Source organism: Carassius auratus, unplaced genomic scaffold, assembly GCF_003368295.1.
Source record: "Carassius auratus strain Wakin unplaced genomic scaffold, ASM336829v1 scaf_tig00036503, whole genome shotgun sequence".
NCBI classification, from domain to species: domain Eukaryota; kingdom Metazoa; phylum Chordata; class Actinopteri; order Cypriniformes; family Cyprinidae; genus Carassius; species Carassius auratus.
The window spans coordinates 82448-101113 of record NW_020526308.1 but is presented as its reverse complement, the minus strand read 5'-3'; the positions used below and the strand labels follow the sequence as shown (position 1 = coordinate 101113).

The window sequence follows — 18666 nt, the reverse complement described above, 5'->3', positions numbered from 1 at the left end:
CAACCATCTGCACTGTGAGGACCTCCGAAAAAAGAGCGACAGAAATAGAGACCACAGAAGTCGAGCTGGGGCTTATTTTAATATTCTGATCACATAAATGTGTATACTAAAGATATAAATACCACTGTATCTGGAAAATCTCTTATCTGAACATTTCAAGTCTGTTCTAAGTAGGAAAATATGCAAATTACAACCCACATAAGTTCCATTTGCACATAGTTACAGTACATGTTATGACGTAACTCTCTTTTGATCTATATTTGTAAATGTTAATTAAAATGATGACAGGAAAAGGTCGCTACTGACAGTTGATTCATACATGTTGATATGAACACTTTTGCCTGCTAAACTAAATTAAAAGCCTCCTCAGGGAACTGTGTGAAAATAGAACCCATGTAAATGACAGGGGAAGTGGTGTTGGTTGAAATTTAACCAACTAAGACAACCTCATATTACGATTATACCACGGTGTCATTTAAAAGGTTTCCATGTTTGAAGAGTTCATTTGGGGTCTTTTTTTAACGTTTTTTTTTTTAATTAACGTGTTCATCAAGAAAAAATAGATCACAAGAGAAGATCACAAAAGATAACAAAATATTTATATTTCCAATAAATGCTGTTGCTGTTCTTGAACTGAGGAATTCAGAAAAAATTACAAATAACAAAAAATATTAGGCATCACAAGTGATTTTAACTATAATAATAATAATAAATGTTTCTTGAGCACAAAATCATATGAAGGATTATGTATATTTAAAGGATCATTTCTGAAGGATCATGTGACACTGAAGACTTTAGATATGCAGGTAATAAAGCAGGTATTATTTTAAACATTTAATATTATATTATAATATAGAATAATACCCCAATATTACAATTCTATACTTATATTCTTTTTATTCTAAACAAATCACAATACATTACGTAAAAACTTCATTATAAACAAAACAATAACTAAAAGCAATCATTTTAAATTCTACAAATAAATTTAAGCAACACATATTAATAGAGGTTTGTGAAAGACTATATTTAATAGTTTTGTTAAAATAAAATATAAGTGACAAACAATATAATATATCCCAAGTAATATGTAAGCAATAAGTTACAAGAAGCCGTGCTGTATTGTGAATAAGTCACAGCTGAAGGACGTTGTTAGGCATGACACGAAGCCAAAAATGTATGTTAAAATGTATGCAAGTTTCGTTAAATATTGTCCTTAAGCTAAAAAATAGTTCCAGACAGGAACAGTAACGAACATGCCTTATCTTATAGAGCTCAAATAAAAACAGAGAATAGGAATTCTTCTTATCTGTGGTGTCATTTATTTTCTTAACACCATATATGATATTTCCTCACACACATACATCTGCTTATCTCTCAGCATGAGCAAACGTCTGTTTTCCACATTTTAGTTTTAAAACAGACCGATTTTGCAAGCATCATTACAGTGTAAACTGATGGACACATGGACATACAGAGCCATAGCTGAAACAGAAAAAACTAATAAATAAAGCAAATATTCCCTCCTCACTTCAGAAACTGTGAGCTTCCACACAGACGAGCACACACATCAAGGATGGGGTGAAGAGCGCGGTCTCAAAATTAAAGATGAGAGACGCACCATAACACCAGCAGGGATCACTCATACTTCATTAAATAAATAACAAACAGTTAATTCTGCCGAAATACATAATACACAGAACAGTTTTAATGCTATATTATTAAGCCTGCATACTTGTGTACTGTTCATAAAGGTCAAGAATCACATTTTGTCTAGCATAAGGGTGCCTTTGATTATGGAAATAAACATGTGAGTATGTAACTGGACACTTGTATTGTCCTACTCTAAATTTCCGAGTTTTACTGGCATCGATGGAGATAATAATAATTTTGCTGTGCAAACATTCTGTGAAAACATTCTGAGCCCATTTAGAAGGCTTCTAGGTCATTCTTCCAATTTGTAATATGAATGTTTCGAAACAAACACAGTCAATCTAAGGTTGGCGTGTTGTTCATGTGCAATGATTTAAAGAGACGAGAGAGAGTTTGTGTTGTCAGGAGGCCTCTGGTCTTTGGGGGCAATGTAAGGTCACATGGCACATTCCAAACCTGTTGCCATGGTGCGATCGGGGTGAGGTGTGTGTGTAGGGCCCACTGCCTGATAAACACACAGCCTCAGAGGGTTCAATCCTCCCCTATGTGTGAACTAATTGGTCCTATGCCTATGACATCTGTGTTAATGTGTTTGTTGCCTAATACCTAGAATGATGTTCTCTATTCCTAATGCACCTCTGCAAGTGATCCTGCAAGTTGTGATTTGAGCGAGTTGTTTGTTGTTCCCCACTGCATTGCGCAGTGCTGGGCGGAGCGGCTGGGTAACTAGAGACCCCGTGTGTGTACCAGTACACTCCAGACCAGGCCTGCCAGCTCTATTTATAGTCCTGATACATGGCACTTGCAACATGTGACATACAAGACCAGGAGTAAACAAAGCAGCCAGGCATGTCCAAAAAAAAGACCTTCATAATTGCATCACAAACATAGGGCTCTATGAAAGCAGTTTTATGTGTCCCAACTTTTGTTTTATTGTCAAATTATTATTATTTGTTTTTTGGATTCTGTTTCAATGGTTCAAATATTTTAGTTTTTTGTTTTAATAATAAAAAATGATGTCTAATCAACTTTAAAAAAGTAAAAAATTATTTTTATTAAAAATAAAATGTGTATATATATATATATATATATATATATATATATATATATATATATATATATATATATATATATATATATATATTAGTGCCCAAAGAAATATATTTTATTGTTTTCAAAGATTCTGTGTTAACTGTTAAAATGTGTTATTTTGGCTTTTTATGTAAATGCAAATTTATTATAAAACATTTTGAAAATCAAATGAATTCATAAAATCTTAACATTAATACATTTTTAAAATGTAATCAATTGAATTCATCTCATATTTTGGCAAAGTACGTGTGTCGTGGTCCTCTGGTGAATTTGCAGCGAAGAGAAGAAATTGTTGAATTAAATAATTATTTTTTGTTTTCTTCACAAAAACTATTAACGTAGCTTCATAAAAGCAGGTGGCGCTTATAAACAGCAATGATACAGTGTTTCCCGGGTTACCACTGTAAACGAAGCAGAGCTGCTTATGAACTATATATTAATATGCATCTCTCAGAGGCAAGATGAAAAGAAAATACCTCGTACATTTTTTAAAAGATAATCAGTCCCCCTCAGAGATACATTCAATAAAAAGTCCTACTTCATTTTTATTGTGAATTGTTTGCCATCTCAACTGATTTGAATCACTATTATAAAATATCAAATCATAAAGAAATCAAATTTTGTTGTGTGTATAAAGTAAGAAGACACACAAACTTTTCTTCAATTTGCTGCTAAACCACACATAATCACTTAAGTTGGTAAGTTCCATATGCTAGAAAGATAATGGTACATTTAAGAGTGGAATATATACCTTTTCTGTACATAAAAATAGATTTGGCACCTGTTATGCACCTGTTTTGTATGCATCTTAAATCAAGCTTAGTGATTTAATTTTAAATCTGTATAAACAATAAACAAAAGAAAAATAAACAATAAATAAACATGAAATATTATTAGTGAATGCACTTATTAATGAAAAACAATAGTAATTGTATGATTAAATGATCTTTATTTTGAATACCCCCACAACTATCAAATCTACTCCTAACTTCTAGTTTTGCTTCTCAAAACTAATCCAATCGCGTTACCAGGAGGGCAGCCTGCGCTCAGCTGCTGTCGAATCACAACACAGGAACCGCTGGCCCAATCAGAACTTGTTATGTATTTCTGAAGGAGGGACTTTATAGAACAAGGAAGTCATCAGTCCATTTTTGTGACAGTGAAAAACACATTTTATCCGATTACTCGATTAATCGATGGAATTATTGGTAGAATACTTGATTACTAAAATATTCGATAGTTACAGCCCTACTTTGAACGATTAATTGCCGCTTTCAATGATTACGTAATTGTGGCATCCATAATTGTAATCGTGATTAGAAATTCGATTAATTGTGCAGACACACAGATCCGGCATTTTTGGAAGGTGAAACTGCTATTTTTTAAAACCAGGTCCCAGAGTGGATAAATCTGAAAACGCGTTTTTGTGTATATTTTCTGAAACGATGATGTCATCACCCCACGTGTAGACCCTAGTAAGACACCACTAAATCACATAAGAGCAATAACAAAAGTGGTTTGTAAACAGCGCGCAAGGTTTATGCGCATGCTCCGAGTCTTCTTCTTCATTTTTAGTGCAGCTCTGTGGCAAAATGACAGCGCCACATACTGATCGTTTTCAGTCGGTTTCACTGGGTTTGTTTGGACGAAGATATTTTTAGCCATGTGGACGGGATTTTTTTTTTAGAACGAGGCAAAAAAAAAGATCTGATTGAGGTAAGCTCAGGCTTCGTGTGGACGTAGCCTAAAAGCCGACATCTGGGCACATTTTGGCTTTTACAAACAACCTGGTAAGCATGACCTGGAGAAGACACGCTGTGTGTAAATCATGTCGCACACAAGTAAAATCCACAGTGGGTAATGCCACAAACCTGAGAAACCAGGTCAGGTTCAGTTCATATATCTGACTGCTTGCGTTTATTGCGTTTATGTGAAGTAAAATGTAAAAACTGAGGTTGCAGTGCATCGTGATATCGAATTGAAATTTAAATATTAAAAAAAAGAAAATTAAAATACTGTGCTATATGATGTGTATCACCTTTCAACCTAAGAATACAAAATACGTGATTTTTGGTCCGCATCATCCAGGCCTACTTGAAAGTCGGACAGTTTATTCAGTGTAAAATATATTCGGCAACTTGATTGAAAATCTTGGTTAGAAAAACACCAGAACCGAACATGCAGGAATATCATCAGATTAGTAGTATATTTAAAAATGTTATTTCCCCAAATAGCTACAACAATCTGCTTTTCAGCACTGTTAAAACCAATGGTTGAAGTAACACTGATACATATTTAAAGGGCTTTTTCACACAGGCTGAAGTCAAGACTTAGCTGCACTGACCCACATGGTCACTTAAAATCACAGCACTTAGTTTTCAGTTTGGACTGCGGTTGACCAACAGGTCAAAGAATTCACGAGGGAAACGGCGAAAGAAACACTGCAACAGTTGGGAAATAGCCTATATCAGACTCAGTGGCCTCATATCAGACAAGCTTTACACATAACTAATGCTGTTTACCCCAGGGCTTCTGCGAGTTATACAAAGGTAAATAAATATACGAGTTTTTAAGATTTAGGAAACGCTGTATAACAATGCTTTAAAGTTTGAAAATACAACTTACAACATGTCTCTATTACTTTTTAATTATTTTATTAGAAGAAAAATATCTAAATTAATGACTTTTTGTCATCCACTAGCCTGTGAAGTGACTTTTACTGTAACATACATTCTGATCACACTGCAAAAAAAAAAAAAGCAGTGCTTTTTCTCAGCATTTTGTTTCATTTTACGGATTCTTAAATCAAAACACATTTACTTGGGAAGCAAAATTGCACAAATGAATTTTTTTTTTTTGGTTTTATGAGAAATCGAGCCGGACAAGAGTTTGAGATTAAAACAAATATTTGCCAATGGGCTTAGAAAAAAATAATAATTTTAATTTATTAGAAATACAAGTTTTCATACCCCGTTGGCAATATTTGCTTGTTTTAAACATACACGCAATTACTTTTTTCAGAAAACAGGACTTAAACACATTTTAATTTTATATTATAAAAATATATATAAGCACATGCAACATTTAATAACATCATTTCATTAATTTCTATTTCAATTCAAGACCTTTCAAATCAACTTGTGATTTGTGGAAATGTGAATTAAGATCTCGTTAAGACCCGCAGAACGCTTGTATCATAATCCAAATAATAATTTGAGACCTGTGGGATTGCAGACCCCAAGCACAGTAGCAGACAAAACTGAATTCATATGCACGTTAATAAACAGCAGCTCCTCAAAGCCTGATCAACTGAACCCAGTAATACTGTTCAATATCAGAGATAATACAACAGACGGCATGCTGCAGTCTAATGACACTCGATGGTTTAACACACTGACATGAAAATCATCAGCCACACGTTTCCAGCTATTGCTTAACAGAGATTAGTTTAATAATTGATCAGGAGGAAACACACTCCATTGGCTGAACGCTTCCCTATCAACACGCAAATAAAAGCAAAGTAAACTAACAAGTCATGCGTTTAAATGCAATCTACGACACCCATCCCCCAAGATCCTTTAACTTCTGCTGGCATGTGAATGAATGCCTGTGCTGAATTGATTTGTAAGGACGCAACATTAAGCGAGAATATCTTGCCATCTTCATCAGGTGTTGCAAGCGCATGCACAACAGGTAATGCATGTTTAAGCAGAGACGATAAAGGCGTGCGCTCGCCTTTCTCTCCGGTTTATGACAGTCCCGGTGGTTGATATAAAAAATGCACGCGTTTCATAATCATACCTCACTTTCCACGACATCGTGATACGCAGGCGGAGGATCAAACCCTCCGGTGCCCGTGCGCCCGCTGCTCTCGCCGTCTCCGCTGAGGCCGGAGCCCGGGGAAGGGCCGCTTTCCATCGGCTCGTAGCCGTATCCGAGTCCCGGGCTTTCGTTGGTGAGCAGCGCGACAGCCTCGTTGATGTCGTTTTTGGCCAGGCGCAGGGGCTTTCCGGATGGCCACCGCGTCTGGGAAGCCCATGCATAACAGCGTGGTCATATGCTGCTCCTCCTCTGTCTCCATCATGGAAGTGTGTCGATGATCCGGGCTTCAGTAAGGGGGCACATAGCACAGGCATCCGGCTGTGCACGCCGCCATGTTTACAGTCGGTGGTGCTGCTGGTATCCTGTCACGATGGATTCCCGTCACAGGCAGAGGGCGGCGGGCTGGGCCACGCCAAGCCTGTGAATCGGGCGACGCCAATCGATCGCTAGGTGGGTGTAGACGGAAACACTTTTCAAAATAAAGGTCAAATAAAAAAATCCGCATTCAAACTACTACACATAAATGACATTGGAAGTAAAATGCTTGTATATACAGTAAACACTATATATATATATATATATATATATATATATATATATATATATATATATATATATATATATATATATGTGTGTGTGTGTGTGTGTGTGTGTGTGTGTGCATATATATATATATATATATATATATATATATATATATATATATATATATATATATATATATGTATGTATATGTATGTATATATATATATATATATATATATATATATATATATATATATATATATATATATATATATCATATATATGTATATGTATAGTGTTTACTGTATATACAAGCATTTTACTTTCAAGTGTCATTTAATGTGTAGTAGTTTGAATGCGGATTTTATATATATATATATAATATATATATATATATATATATATATATATATATATATATATATATATATATATATGTATATGTATGTATATATATGTATGTATGTATATATATGTGTGTGTGTTTGTATTTATTTATATGTGTAATAATTGTATATCATATCCCTGATCATTCATATATGTGTAAAAATTTGTAAAATAGTAGAATATGATATTAAGCAGATTAGAAATTGATCAGTTACTTATTCGTTTATTTTATCATCTTATTGTGCCTGGTTTTTAATTTAATTTAATTTTAATTAATTATATCGACTCTCTCTGTGTCTCTCTGTATGTATGTATGTATTTATATAGCATTTAGAATCCACATGAAAATACATGAAATAATCATTATTTGAAATGCACTCGGCCGGAAATACACTTGATAGAAGCTCATTGTTCTTTGCTCCACTCTTTTTAAGTTGGCAGAGTTGTCACGCAGCCCCACCCATATCTGTATATGAAACATGTGGGTTTTGACATATACTTTATTAATTATAACCCTTAATGATACACCTTTATATTTAACATCTCTTATTTAGGAACTGTATCTGACATGCACGCCAAAAGTTATATTACATACAAAAGAAGCAAGAGTATCAAATCCGACCACGTTATCATTTTTATCAAAAAAAAAAAAAAAAAAAAAAAAATACTTGTATGAGTTTCGTTTCACCAGATTTAAAAAGAATTCGGTTTTATTTCTCTGCATAATAGAGAGAGAGAGAGAGAAAAAAAAAACAGAAACGAGGAGTCACGTGAAACTGGTTGGTCATGTGATCATGTGATGTGAACATGGCAGCCACGGGAGAGGAGGCCGCGGCGATGGAGAGCATCAGTAAAGCCCCGGTTCCCCCGACAGACCTCACCGTCGAGCACGAGACAGAGGCGGCCGCGAACGATGCGACAGACAACCAAAAAGCCAAAAGATCCAGTAATAACAGTAAGCCGTTTTATAAACAGACCAGCTTGTGTGCAAGTCAATGCAACTTCATCTATTACGATTCTCTCAGCTCTCCAGTGTTGTTGTGTTTGGGTCTTATTTTTGAGTTAATGCAACCTGTTTCGGGGTATTTCACTTGTCCAGTTTCCAAAGAGAATGATGCGTTTTGTGTGCATTTGTACCTAGACTGTCTGTGTCTCAAAATCCAGTAACCTTTCTATCTAGTGGGTATCAAATACATTTAACGTTAGTGCTTAAAAATGAAGCCTAGATAAACAGTTCACTAGTAGGACTCTAAAAGTGTTTGCTATGCTGTCTGTACCAGATGACGGAGGAGTGGAGACAGCAGAGGAGGCCACTGAACCCGCTCAACCTCAGATCAATGAGCTCTGCAGAGACATGTTTGACAAAATGGCAGTTTTCTTACAGGGAGAGCTCACCGGTAATGATAATAGAAGAGCAATAATTCATATATTTCTCTCTCTTTCAACTTCTATATAGAAGTTTGTGTGTAATCTTTGTTCTGTTTACTCAGCAACCTGTGAGGACTACAAACTCCTGGAGAACATGAACAAACTCAGCAGTCTGAAGTACATGGAGATGAAGGACATATCCATCAACATCAGCCGCAATCTACAAGATCTCAACCAGAAATGTGAGAAAACAGCAGCAGTATATACAATCAGCCAGTGTTATAGGGTTTTATTAACCTTGTGATTTGGTTAATAACATTAGTCAGTATTCAAGCCATATATTGATCATCATAAATTATGTTCTTATTTTTGGCTTTAGATGCCAGTTTGCAGCCTTATCTGGATCAGATTAACCAGATCGAGGAGCAGGTTACGGCTCTGGAACAGGCTGCTTATAAACTAGACACATATTCAAAGAAACTGGGTGAGTACAAAAACCAACAGCTCTCTGGAGAACACTGGGAGCTTTTCTTTTTTTTTTGTACTGTTTTATTATTTGCTTTTATATAGTTCATATTAATTTAAAGGGTTAGTTCACCCAAATAGCAAAATTATGTCATTAATAACTTAACCATTTCGTTCCAAACCCCTAAGACCTCCGTTTATCTTCGGAACACAGTTTAAGATATTTTAGATTTAGTCCGAGAGCTCTCAGTCCCTCCATTGAAGCTATGTGTACGGTCTACTGTCCATGTCCAGAAGGTAAGAAAAACATCATCAAAGTAGTCCATGTGACATCAGAGGTTCAGTTAGAATTTGTTGAAGCATCGAAAATATATTTTGGTCCAAAAATAGCAAAAACTACAACTTTATTCAGCATTGTCTTCTCTTCCGTGTCTGTTGTGTGAGAAAGAGTTGAAAACAAAGCAGTGTAGTGATATTCGTTTCCGAATGTATAATTCGCTGTAACCGGATCTTTTTGAACCAATTCGCCAAATCGAACTGAATAGTTTTAAACGATTTGCATCTCCAATACGAATTAATCCACAAATGACTTAAGCTGTTAACTTTTTTAATGTGGCTGACACTCCCTCTGAGTTCAAACAAATCAAACAAATCAATATAATTCATGTACTCAAACAGTACACTGACTGAACTGCTGTGAAGAGAGAGATGAAGATGAATACAGAGCCGAGCCAGATAATGAACAAAAGACTGACTCGTGCTCGAGTTTGGTGAACTGGTTCAAAAAAGATCCGGTTACATCGAATGATTCGTTCGTGAACTGGATATCACAAACTGCTTTGTTTTGAACTCTCTCTCACAACAGACACGGAAGAGAAGACAATGTTGAATAAAGTCGTAGTTTTTGCTATTTTTTGACCAAAATGTATTTTTCTAACGGACCCTCTGATGTCACATGGACTACTTTGAAGATGTTTTTATAACCTTTCTGGACATGGACAGTATACCGTACACACAGCTTCAATGGAGGGACTGAGAGCTCTCGGACTAAATCTAAAATATCTTAAACTGTGTTTTGAAGATAAACTGAGGTCTTACGGGTTTGGAACTACATGAGGGTGAGTTATTAATGACATAAATTATGAAGGACAACATTAGGTTTGTTTGAACTGAATTATTTTGATTGAACCTAATCTAAACTTACTGAAAACAAAAGGGTCATGACCATAGGTTGACCATTTGGATTATTGCAGAAAATAAGCTCTGTGAGCAACAAAAGTTTATGATTCTTGCACTTTTTGTTCATCATCATGATAATCTTCACAAACGAACACAGTTTTTACCAGTTCTGAAGTCTAAATACAGTCAAAAAAGTGGACTAATATGTAGATGAGTTTAATTCCTCGAGTTGATGTCTAATGTTACCAAATGTTTTTTTTTTTTTTTAAGACGAGCTGTAAAAAAAAAAAAAAAGTAGTTATTTCTGCTGTGTCTTAAATGGTAGAATAAAACATGAAAATATCTTGCTTGCATTCACCACAGACCTTATGTCAAGCATTTAACTCAACACCTGGTCAAAAAAACAAACAAACAAAAAAAACATTGACTTCAGGATGACGGAACCAGAAGTGCTAAAATGCAGAAAAATGCAATCCCTGTTGCACTCTTTGAAGAGCAATCTGTGTCCTGTCTGGAAGAGAGAATTTCTAATCATAATCAATACAGCCGTCTGCTCTGTTGGCTCCCACTTCAAATGATCAACACACACAATTTTGCTGTGCAGCTACTTTTTATAACCATTTTACTTTTGCAGTTGATCTGAAATCAAATAATGAATCATACGTATTGATTGAAAAGTACTGTATCTCTTGTAATGTTAAATTGACCATCATTCAAAGTCAGCTTATGATATATATATTTTTTTTTGCCTACTAATTTAATGAAATCATTAGTTTCTTTATATGTAGGTCTGTAGACAGTTACAGCAATACTCACATTATTATACTCCCCTCTTGAAAAAGAACTGACCCCTGAATGTATCACTGAACAGTTGATTAAATGGACATTAGATGGTGCTATAAGACCAAATAAATGCTCTGGTTTCTCTTTTGTTATAGTAGTGAGCTCATTTTGTGAGATTAAAATAATACTCCGATGTGTAACTGAAGTACTCTCAGTATTTTGTGGTTCACTTGTCTAATTGTTTGTGTGTTTATTCACAGAGGCCAAGTTTAAGAAACTGGAGAAGCGGTGAAAATGACTAGGGACTCCTTCAAAGTAGTGATCCTCAAAATATATCTGGAAGTCTCTCAGAGATATTTGTTTGTTTTATGCACTAAACCGTCTTCAGACTGATATCACACACATACACCATGGCAGTGTCGTAGTCTCGGAGTATGGATTGTAAAGCAAGTAACCTTAGGTACATAAGATTGAATGCAGGAGTTGACATGCTTTCTGACCAACTCCTGATTTCAAAATACACATTTAAGACTCGAAAAGGCATGAATACAGATAAACCTGTACAGTATATGTTGTTAAAGATGATTTTGTATGTTTGCGGTTGAAAAAAAGCAAATGCTTTTTTGAAAATTTTTAAAACTTAACCTAACTAAAATGTCATTTTTGTGAACTTTTAGAATAAAATAAAAAAAAGAGTGAAGTGAATGTTATTCCATATTTTATTAATATGGTGCTGTTAACAAACATACCTCATATTTAACACACTTTAAATTACTTTATATACCGCTGCATTTGTGCAGCTGCTGTTAGATGATATAGTCATACAAGGAACAAATGCAGTTCTTCTTATGTTTTGTTTTATATTTATGAACTGATGTGATTCATACCTCTCTCTCTCCATATCCACCAGAGGGCATATGAAGCCCACACATAGTCTGACTCAACCTTTAACCTGAATTTGACTGTAAGCCACAGTGATAGATCCAGAGCCATGTATGGTGAGGCGCTCATCCACAGAGATAGTGGCCAATGGATCATATGTTCAGGCTCCAATGTCAGGATACCAAAATAATCGGCATGGGGCTGTTTCATTTACTTAAAGACAGTGTAACAGTCCAGAACCATTACTGTATTGACCCACATTCATTTAATAACGTTACTCTTCTAAAGTGTCTTATTTAATATGAAACATTTAACAGTACACCGTAGGTCTTTGACATATTTGATATTTTTGCAATTTGAAATGGTTTAAAGAACAAACCAAATTTGACTCGTTCTCACTTTGATTTTGACTTCACACACACTTGCTGTTTATAATGTCACAATGTTATTCTCTCTCCCTTGATATATTTGCTCTTTAAACTTAAACACACTTGACACATAAACAACACTGAGCCAATATAAAGACTGTCTCTACTCGCTGATAGCAGGTTTTCTTTATCTTTTAAAGAAATGATAAGCTGTCCTTCACTTTACAGTTATGCAGCTAAAGGAAGTACTTGTAGGCAGCAGATGGATAAATAATGTTTTTCTTTTTTAAAGCAGGTGATTATCTTTTTCTCATAATTCTGAGTTTGCATCTCAATCAATTGCAAGTTTATCTCACAGTTTTTTTTAGAGTTTATATCACAACTGACATTTTTTCTCAGAATTGCAAGTTCATACTTCATAATTTTGGCTTTTTATTAGAATTTGGAGTTTATACGCATCTCATACTTTTGACTTTTCTCATAAGTTTGCAGTTCTGACTTTTTTATCTGAATTGTGAGGTATCAACTCAGAATTCTGAGGAAAAAATAGAATTGTGAGATAATTGTTTATTTAATAGTAATTCAATCTAAAATGAGGAAGTTTGTCTCCTGTCAGTTCTGATTACTATCAGCTCCTTATGAGTCTGAAGTTACGCATCTAGTCCTCAGAGAGCCGTTAACTGGAAATGTGAGTGTGGCAGAGGGGTCTGTGGAAATCTTTGTGTGGAAGCCTCACATACGTCTAATGCTATGCTGTGTTTACAGTAATTAGATCCCGGAATGCTGCTTATAACACTTACTTGAAAGGAAAAGTAACTGAGCACAATGACTCATTAATCAACACTTCCCCCAGTCCATGGGGCTTGAACAGCCGGATTTTTGCTGTTAGTGGGCTTCAGTGATGAGAGATGCTCATTGGTTAGTTCCCCCCACCCTCTGGGATTCTGTTTCTCCAGTGCTTATATGTAAAACAAGCATAGTTTTTAAACACAGAGCGTGTTTTCTTACAAACATCTGGCATATATCTATGATTACAGTCATATTTTGTTCATCACGAGTTGCTGTGTTTGCTGGCTGATCTGGGTGCTACACCCTTCTAAATAGTTTTAACATTGCGGGGCAAATCCCGGGCAGAGCAGCAGAGGTCATGGATACAGCCATTTGTATGCATGTGGATGTAGTGCTTAATCACATTTTTTGACAAGACTAATTATGAGCCCCTGTTCGAGTGGGTAATTAGTGTTGAGTGGCGCTAATGTTCTAGTTGCCTCCGGGGCTTTTTAAATCCGCTAACCTGTTCTAACCTATGCACTTTGAATTACTGCCAACACTGGGTTTCTGGCATTATTCAGGACCAGCACATTGACTAATAGGCCTACTTTTTTCTTTTTTTAATGGTATGTTTTATACATATGGTTTAGCATTTGATATATTATGACAGGCAGGAACTTTTAGTGATGCAGCTCCAAAAACTATGCATTTGTACTGTTAAGGATATATATTACACAAGCACTGCTGACAGATTAGACCAACAGCACAATTGCGAATGTAATATTGCTTTAACAAAACAGTACATTAAACAAGTTAATATTGAGTAACTTACATTTTTGGCAAACAACTGCTCCGTCAGTGAAAACAGTAACTTGCACAATCAATTCAATTCAGGTTTATTTGTATAGCGCTTTTTACGAAACAAATCATTGCAAAGCAACTTTAGAGAAAAATAAGTTTCTGCATTAAGTAGTAGCATCTTATCAGTGGTGACTGTCAGTTTATGTGCATATGAAAGGAATTTTCAGAAAAATGTATACAAGACGTAGTCAATCAGACGATGAACACTATTAACAGCAATTGTTACAGTATTGTTCAAAATAATAGCAGTACAATGTGACTAACCAGAATAATCAAGGTTTTTCGTATATTTTTTATTGCTACGTGGCAAACAAGTTACCAGTAGGTTCAGTAGATTCTCAGAAAACAAACGAGACCCAGCATTCATGATATGCACGCTCTTAAGGCTGTGCAATTGGGCAATTAGTTGAAAGGGGTGTGTTCAAAAAAAATAGCAGTGTCTACCTTTGACTGTACAAACTCAAAACTATTTTGTACAAACATTTATTTTTTTCCTGGGATTTAGCAATCCTGTGAATCACTAAACTAATATTTAGTTGTATGACCACAGTTTTTTAAAACTGCTTGACATTTGTGTGGCATGGAGTCAACCAACTTGTGGCACCTCTCAGCTGTTATTCCACTCCATGATTCTTTAACAACATTCCACAATTCATTCACATTTCTTGGTTTTGCTTCAGAAACAGCATTTTTGATATCACCCCACAAGTTCTCAATTGGATTAAGGTCTGGAGATTGGGCTGGCCACTCCATAACATTAATTTTGTTGGTTTGGAACCAAGACTTTGCCCGTTTACTAGTGTGTTTTGGGTCATTGTCTTGTTGAAACAACCATTTCAAGGGCATGTCCTCTTCAGCATAGGGCAACATGACCTCTTCAAGTATTTTAACATATGCAAACTGATCCATGATCCCTGGTATGCGATAAATAGGCCCAACACCATAGTAGGAGAAACATGCCCATATCATGATGCTTGCACCTCCATGCTTCACTGTCTTCACTGTGTACTGTGGCTTGAATTCAGAGTTTGGGGGTCGTCTCACAAACTGCCTGTGGCCCTTGGACCCAAAAAGAACAATTTTACTCTCATCAGTCCACAAAATGTTCCTCCATTTCTCTTTAGGCCAGTTGATGTGTTCTTTGGCAAATTGTAACCTCTTCTGCACATGCCTTTTTTTTAACAGAGGGACTTTGCGGGGGATTCTTGAAAATAGATTAGCTTCACACAGACGTCTTCTAACTGTCACAGTACTTACAGGTAACTCCAGACTGTCTTTGATCATCCTGGAGGTGATCATTGGCTGAGCCTTTGCCATTCTGGTTATTCTTCTATCCATTTTGATGGTTGTCTTCCGTTTTCTTCCACGTCTCTCTGGTTTTGCTCTCCATTTTAAGGCATTGGAGATCATTTTTGCTGAACAGCATATCATTTTTTGCACCTCTTTATAGGTTTTCCCCTCTCTAATCAACTTTTTAATCAAAGTACGCTGTTCTTCTGAACAATGTCTTGAACGACCCATTTTCCTCAGCTTTCAAATGCATGTTCAACAAGTGTTGGCTTCATCCTTAAATAGGGGCCACCTGATTCACACCTGTTTCTTCACAAAATTGATGACCTCAGTGATTGAATGCCACACTGCTATTTTTTTGAACACACCCCTTTCAACTAATTCAACTAATTGCCCAATTGCACAGCCTTAAGAGCGTGCATATCATGAATGCTGGGTCTCATTTGTTTTCTGAGAATCTACTGAACCTACTGGTAACTTGTTTGCCACGTAGCAATAAAAAAAATACGAAAAACCTTGATTATTCTGGTTAGTCACATTGTACTGCTATTATTTTGAACAATACTGTATATGATGCAGTCACACTTGTTGCAATAATTGTTAGTTCTGTATGTTGCTTCAGGGTTAGCATCATCTGGGGTCCCCTAAGGGGTCAGCATCATCTCTTCTCAGGTGTTCTGGATACAGACTGGAGCTTGTGTAAATCCTAGTTTGTTTTGCCACGGCATTTACATCCCGTGGCAAAACAAAGAAACAAATAGAGATATAATTAGCATAGCTGCTGTTCCAACAGAGTAAAATTCATTAGATTTAAACCGAGAGAGTGTCTCTGAACCCCAAACATTATCAGGAAGGCTATCCCAAAGTCTGGGAGCCAAATGCGAAAAAGCTCTATCCTTTTGGTGGACTTTGCCATCAACTACCAAAAGTCCAGCGTTTTGTGACCTTAGGGAGCGTGATGGGTTGTAGCGTGGTAGAAGGCTAGTTAGGTACGCAGGAGATAAACCATTTAGGGCCTTATAGGAAAGTAATAATAATTTGTAACTGATAAGGAACTTAATAGGTCGCCAGTGAAGAGACTGTAAAATTGGGGTAATATGATCATATTCACCTAGGACAGATCCTTGTGGCACTCCATATTTTACTGGGGATAAATGAGCAACACAACGTGGTTGCATTTCTGAATGAATCAGTTAAGTTAATGAAACAATGACACCCAGTCACTTGTTTATTGTTCCTCAAATCAGTGTGGTTGAACGAAACGGCTGAGTTCATGATTCCGTGATTCACTAATAAAGACAGTGTCTATATCTGAATAAGCTACTAAATAGGCAAATAGGATTTGCAATAACTGACACTGGAAGGTCACATGACAATGATGATATGATGAAGTATTTCTGGATTAAGTACATACTACACACCTTCATACTATAGAGAACATAATTTTGAATGGTCACAAAGTAATTACTTCAAAAAAGAAAGAAATCAGTGAGTTGAAATATTCAATTAATTGCTATAAGGACAGTCACTTGCTGCCAACTACTGGCATAACAATGTAACCTGCAACAAAATGTAATCAGTTACTCATTGGATGGAGGCAGATCTTAAGAATAAAAACTTATAGTTAATTGTAAAGAGACTTGGAAGATCAAGTTATGTCATGTTAATGAAAAAAAACGACATCAAGAAAAATTAAATATGTGCATGCATGATCCATTCACAATAAGAATAAACACATTCATTTATTCGGGAAGTCAAAAACATGAATTCAAAGAACGGTTTCTGATTTTTTTTATAACAACAAAAATATAAACCAATATTATACAGCTTAATGTGTCTAAAACAAACACTGGGAAGCACAGTGATACAAACTGTGAAAAGACAAGACTTGGTTGCTGTTGGACTGTTACATCAGCAGTCTTGGAACACAACTCGACCAATCAAGTTTGAGGACCAGAACGAGCTGTTGTATACAGTAAATGAAGTTCATGCCAAATCCAAATGTGCTTTCTACTCTCTATATGAAATGAACACTAATACTGACACCTTCAATGTCATAACACACACACACACACTTTTGTTTTTGTGAAAAGTGGGGACATCCCATAGGCGTAATGGTTTTTATAATGTAGAAACTGTATATTCTATCGCCCTTCACCAACCCTACCCCTAACCCTAACCCTCACAGGAAACTTGCCCACACACACACACACAAAAAAAGGTGAAAGGAAGATCATTTGACACAAAACGTGACAAGGCCAACACAAATTCTGTCTCTAAACTATCTAAGTGTATTTCAGTGAAAGAAAATGGCATTATGGCTAAAAGCAGAGGATCTCTGTGTTGTAAATGGCTGATTGCCCGATTCCACCACAGAAAACACATTAGTGCACCACAAATGTGACATGCATGAACTCCTTCAGCCTCAATAGATTTTTCACCGATGGGTTCAGAGGAAACACAGAGCTCGTAAAGTCGTGTGGTGTTCACGAATCATTCAGAATCAGTATTCCTGAGACACATTATAGAAGATGTGGCGATAAAATAAAGTGTAAACATTCTTCACATTAGGCAATTCATTTTTATTTTTCCTCTTTGAAAACTTTCCTCACAAGCTAATGTTCCAAAAGCTGACCACGGCTGTGAAAACGGGGGATGTTTATTACATGAAAAACAACCAAACCGTGACTACTCAATGGCTTCTGCCTTCCTAATACAAGCAACCAAATATTCTGGTTGTTATGTACTTGCACACACTTGGTCCCTTTTGTCGGCGTATGACTCACCATCCGACAGTTGTGCTTAATTTAAGACATGAGTGTGATGCTAACAATATGCTAGCCTTCCTTTCATCAAACGATTCTTTAGCCTTTAACTCCCTTGTGAAAAAGAACCGTGCTTAATTGTTTTGTATGTGCACATCTAAAAATAATTTAGTAATAATAACAAACACTACTTTAACTTTAACCAGATTTCAAAGACAATTTATGAAATTACATAAGCCTTCTTAAGTGGGTCAAACAATTTCAGCTAATTGCATTTATTAAGCTATACATTTAAACTCTTTTTTTTCATTGCAAATAATTTGTATTTATAGTTTACACTTCTAGAAACAATGTATTTTTTAGTCTGGACATATCAGCTTCTAAAATCATTTTAGTGGAAAACGTACTTAGCTATAATACCGTGAATGTTCTTTTTTCTATTTTCTTTTACAAAA

The 18666-nt window shown here is 35.7% G+C and overlaps 2 protein-coding genes across 2 annotated transcripts in view; one reads left to right on the top strand and one right to left on the bottom strand.

The window, feature by feature from the left end:
• The window catches only part of LOC113082582 (ubiquitin carboxyl-terminal hydrolase 24-like), a 29426-nt gene extending 22525 nt beyond the window's left edge, over positions 1 to 6901 (bottom strand). Inside the window, exons 1-2 of the mRNA XM_026254157.1 lie at positions 6869 to 6901; positions 6547 to 6771 (exon numbers count right to left, since the gene is read on the bottom strand). Of these exons, the coding sequence (XP_026109942.1) occupies positions 6547 to 6771; positions 6869 to 6901 (258 nt within the window). The remainder of the gene's footprint in view (positions 1 to 6546; positions 6772 to 6868) is intronic.
• A 1339-nt stretch (positions 6902 to 8240) lies between these two features.
• LOC113082583 (biogenesis of lysosome-related organelles complex 1 subunit 2-like) lies at positions 8241 to 11974 on the top strand. The gene is made up of 5 exons (XM_026254158.1): positions 8241 to 8434; positions 8760 to 8876; positions 8970 to 9089; positions 9227 to 9331; positions 11535 to 11974. Exons 1-5 carry the CDS (start codon positions 8287 to 8289, stop codon positions 11564 to 11566), a joined length of 522 nt encoding a protein of 173 aa, XP_026109943.1. The 5' UTR covers positions 8241 to 8286; the 3' UTR covers positions 11567 to 11974.
• The last annotated feature ends 6692 nt before the right edge of the window (positions 11975 to 18666 follow it).

Coding starts and splice junctions, on each gene's coding strand:
- LOC113082583 (XM_026254158.1), top strand. CDS start 8,287: ATGGCAGCCACGGGAGAGGAGGCCGCGGCGATGGAGAGCATCAGTAAA. Junction 9,090..9,226: donor ACAAGATCTCAACCAGAAAT/GTGAGAAAACAG, acceptor TTTTGGCTTTAG/ATGCCAGTTTGCAGCCTTAT. Junction 9,332..11,534: donor CACATATTCAAAGAAACTGG/GTGAGTACAAAA, acceptor GTTTATTCACAG/AGGCCAAGTTTAAGAAACTG.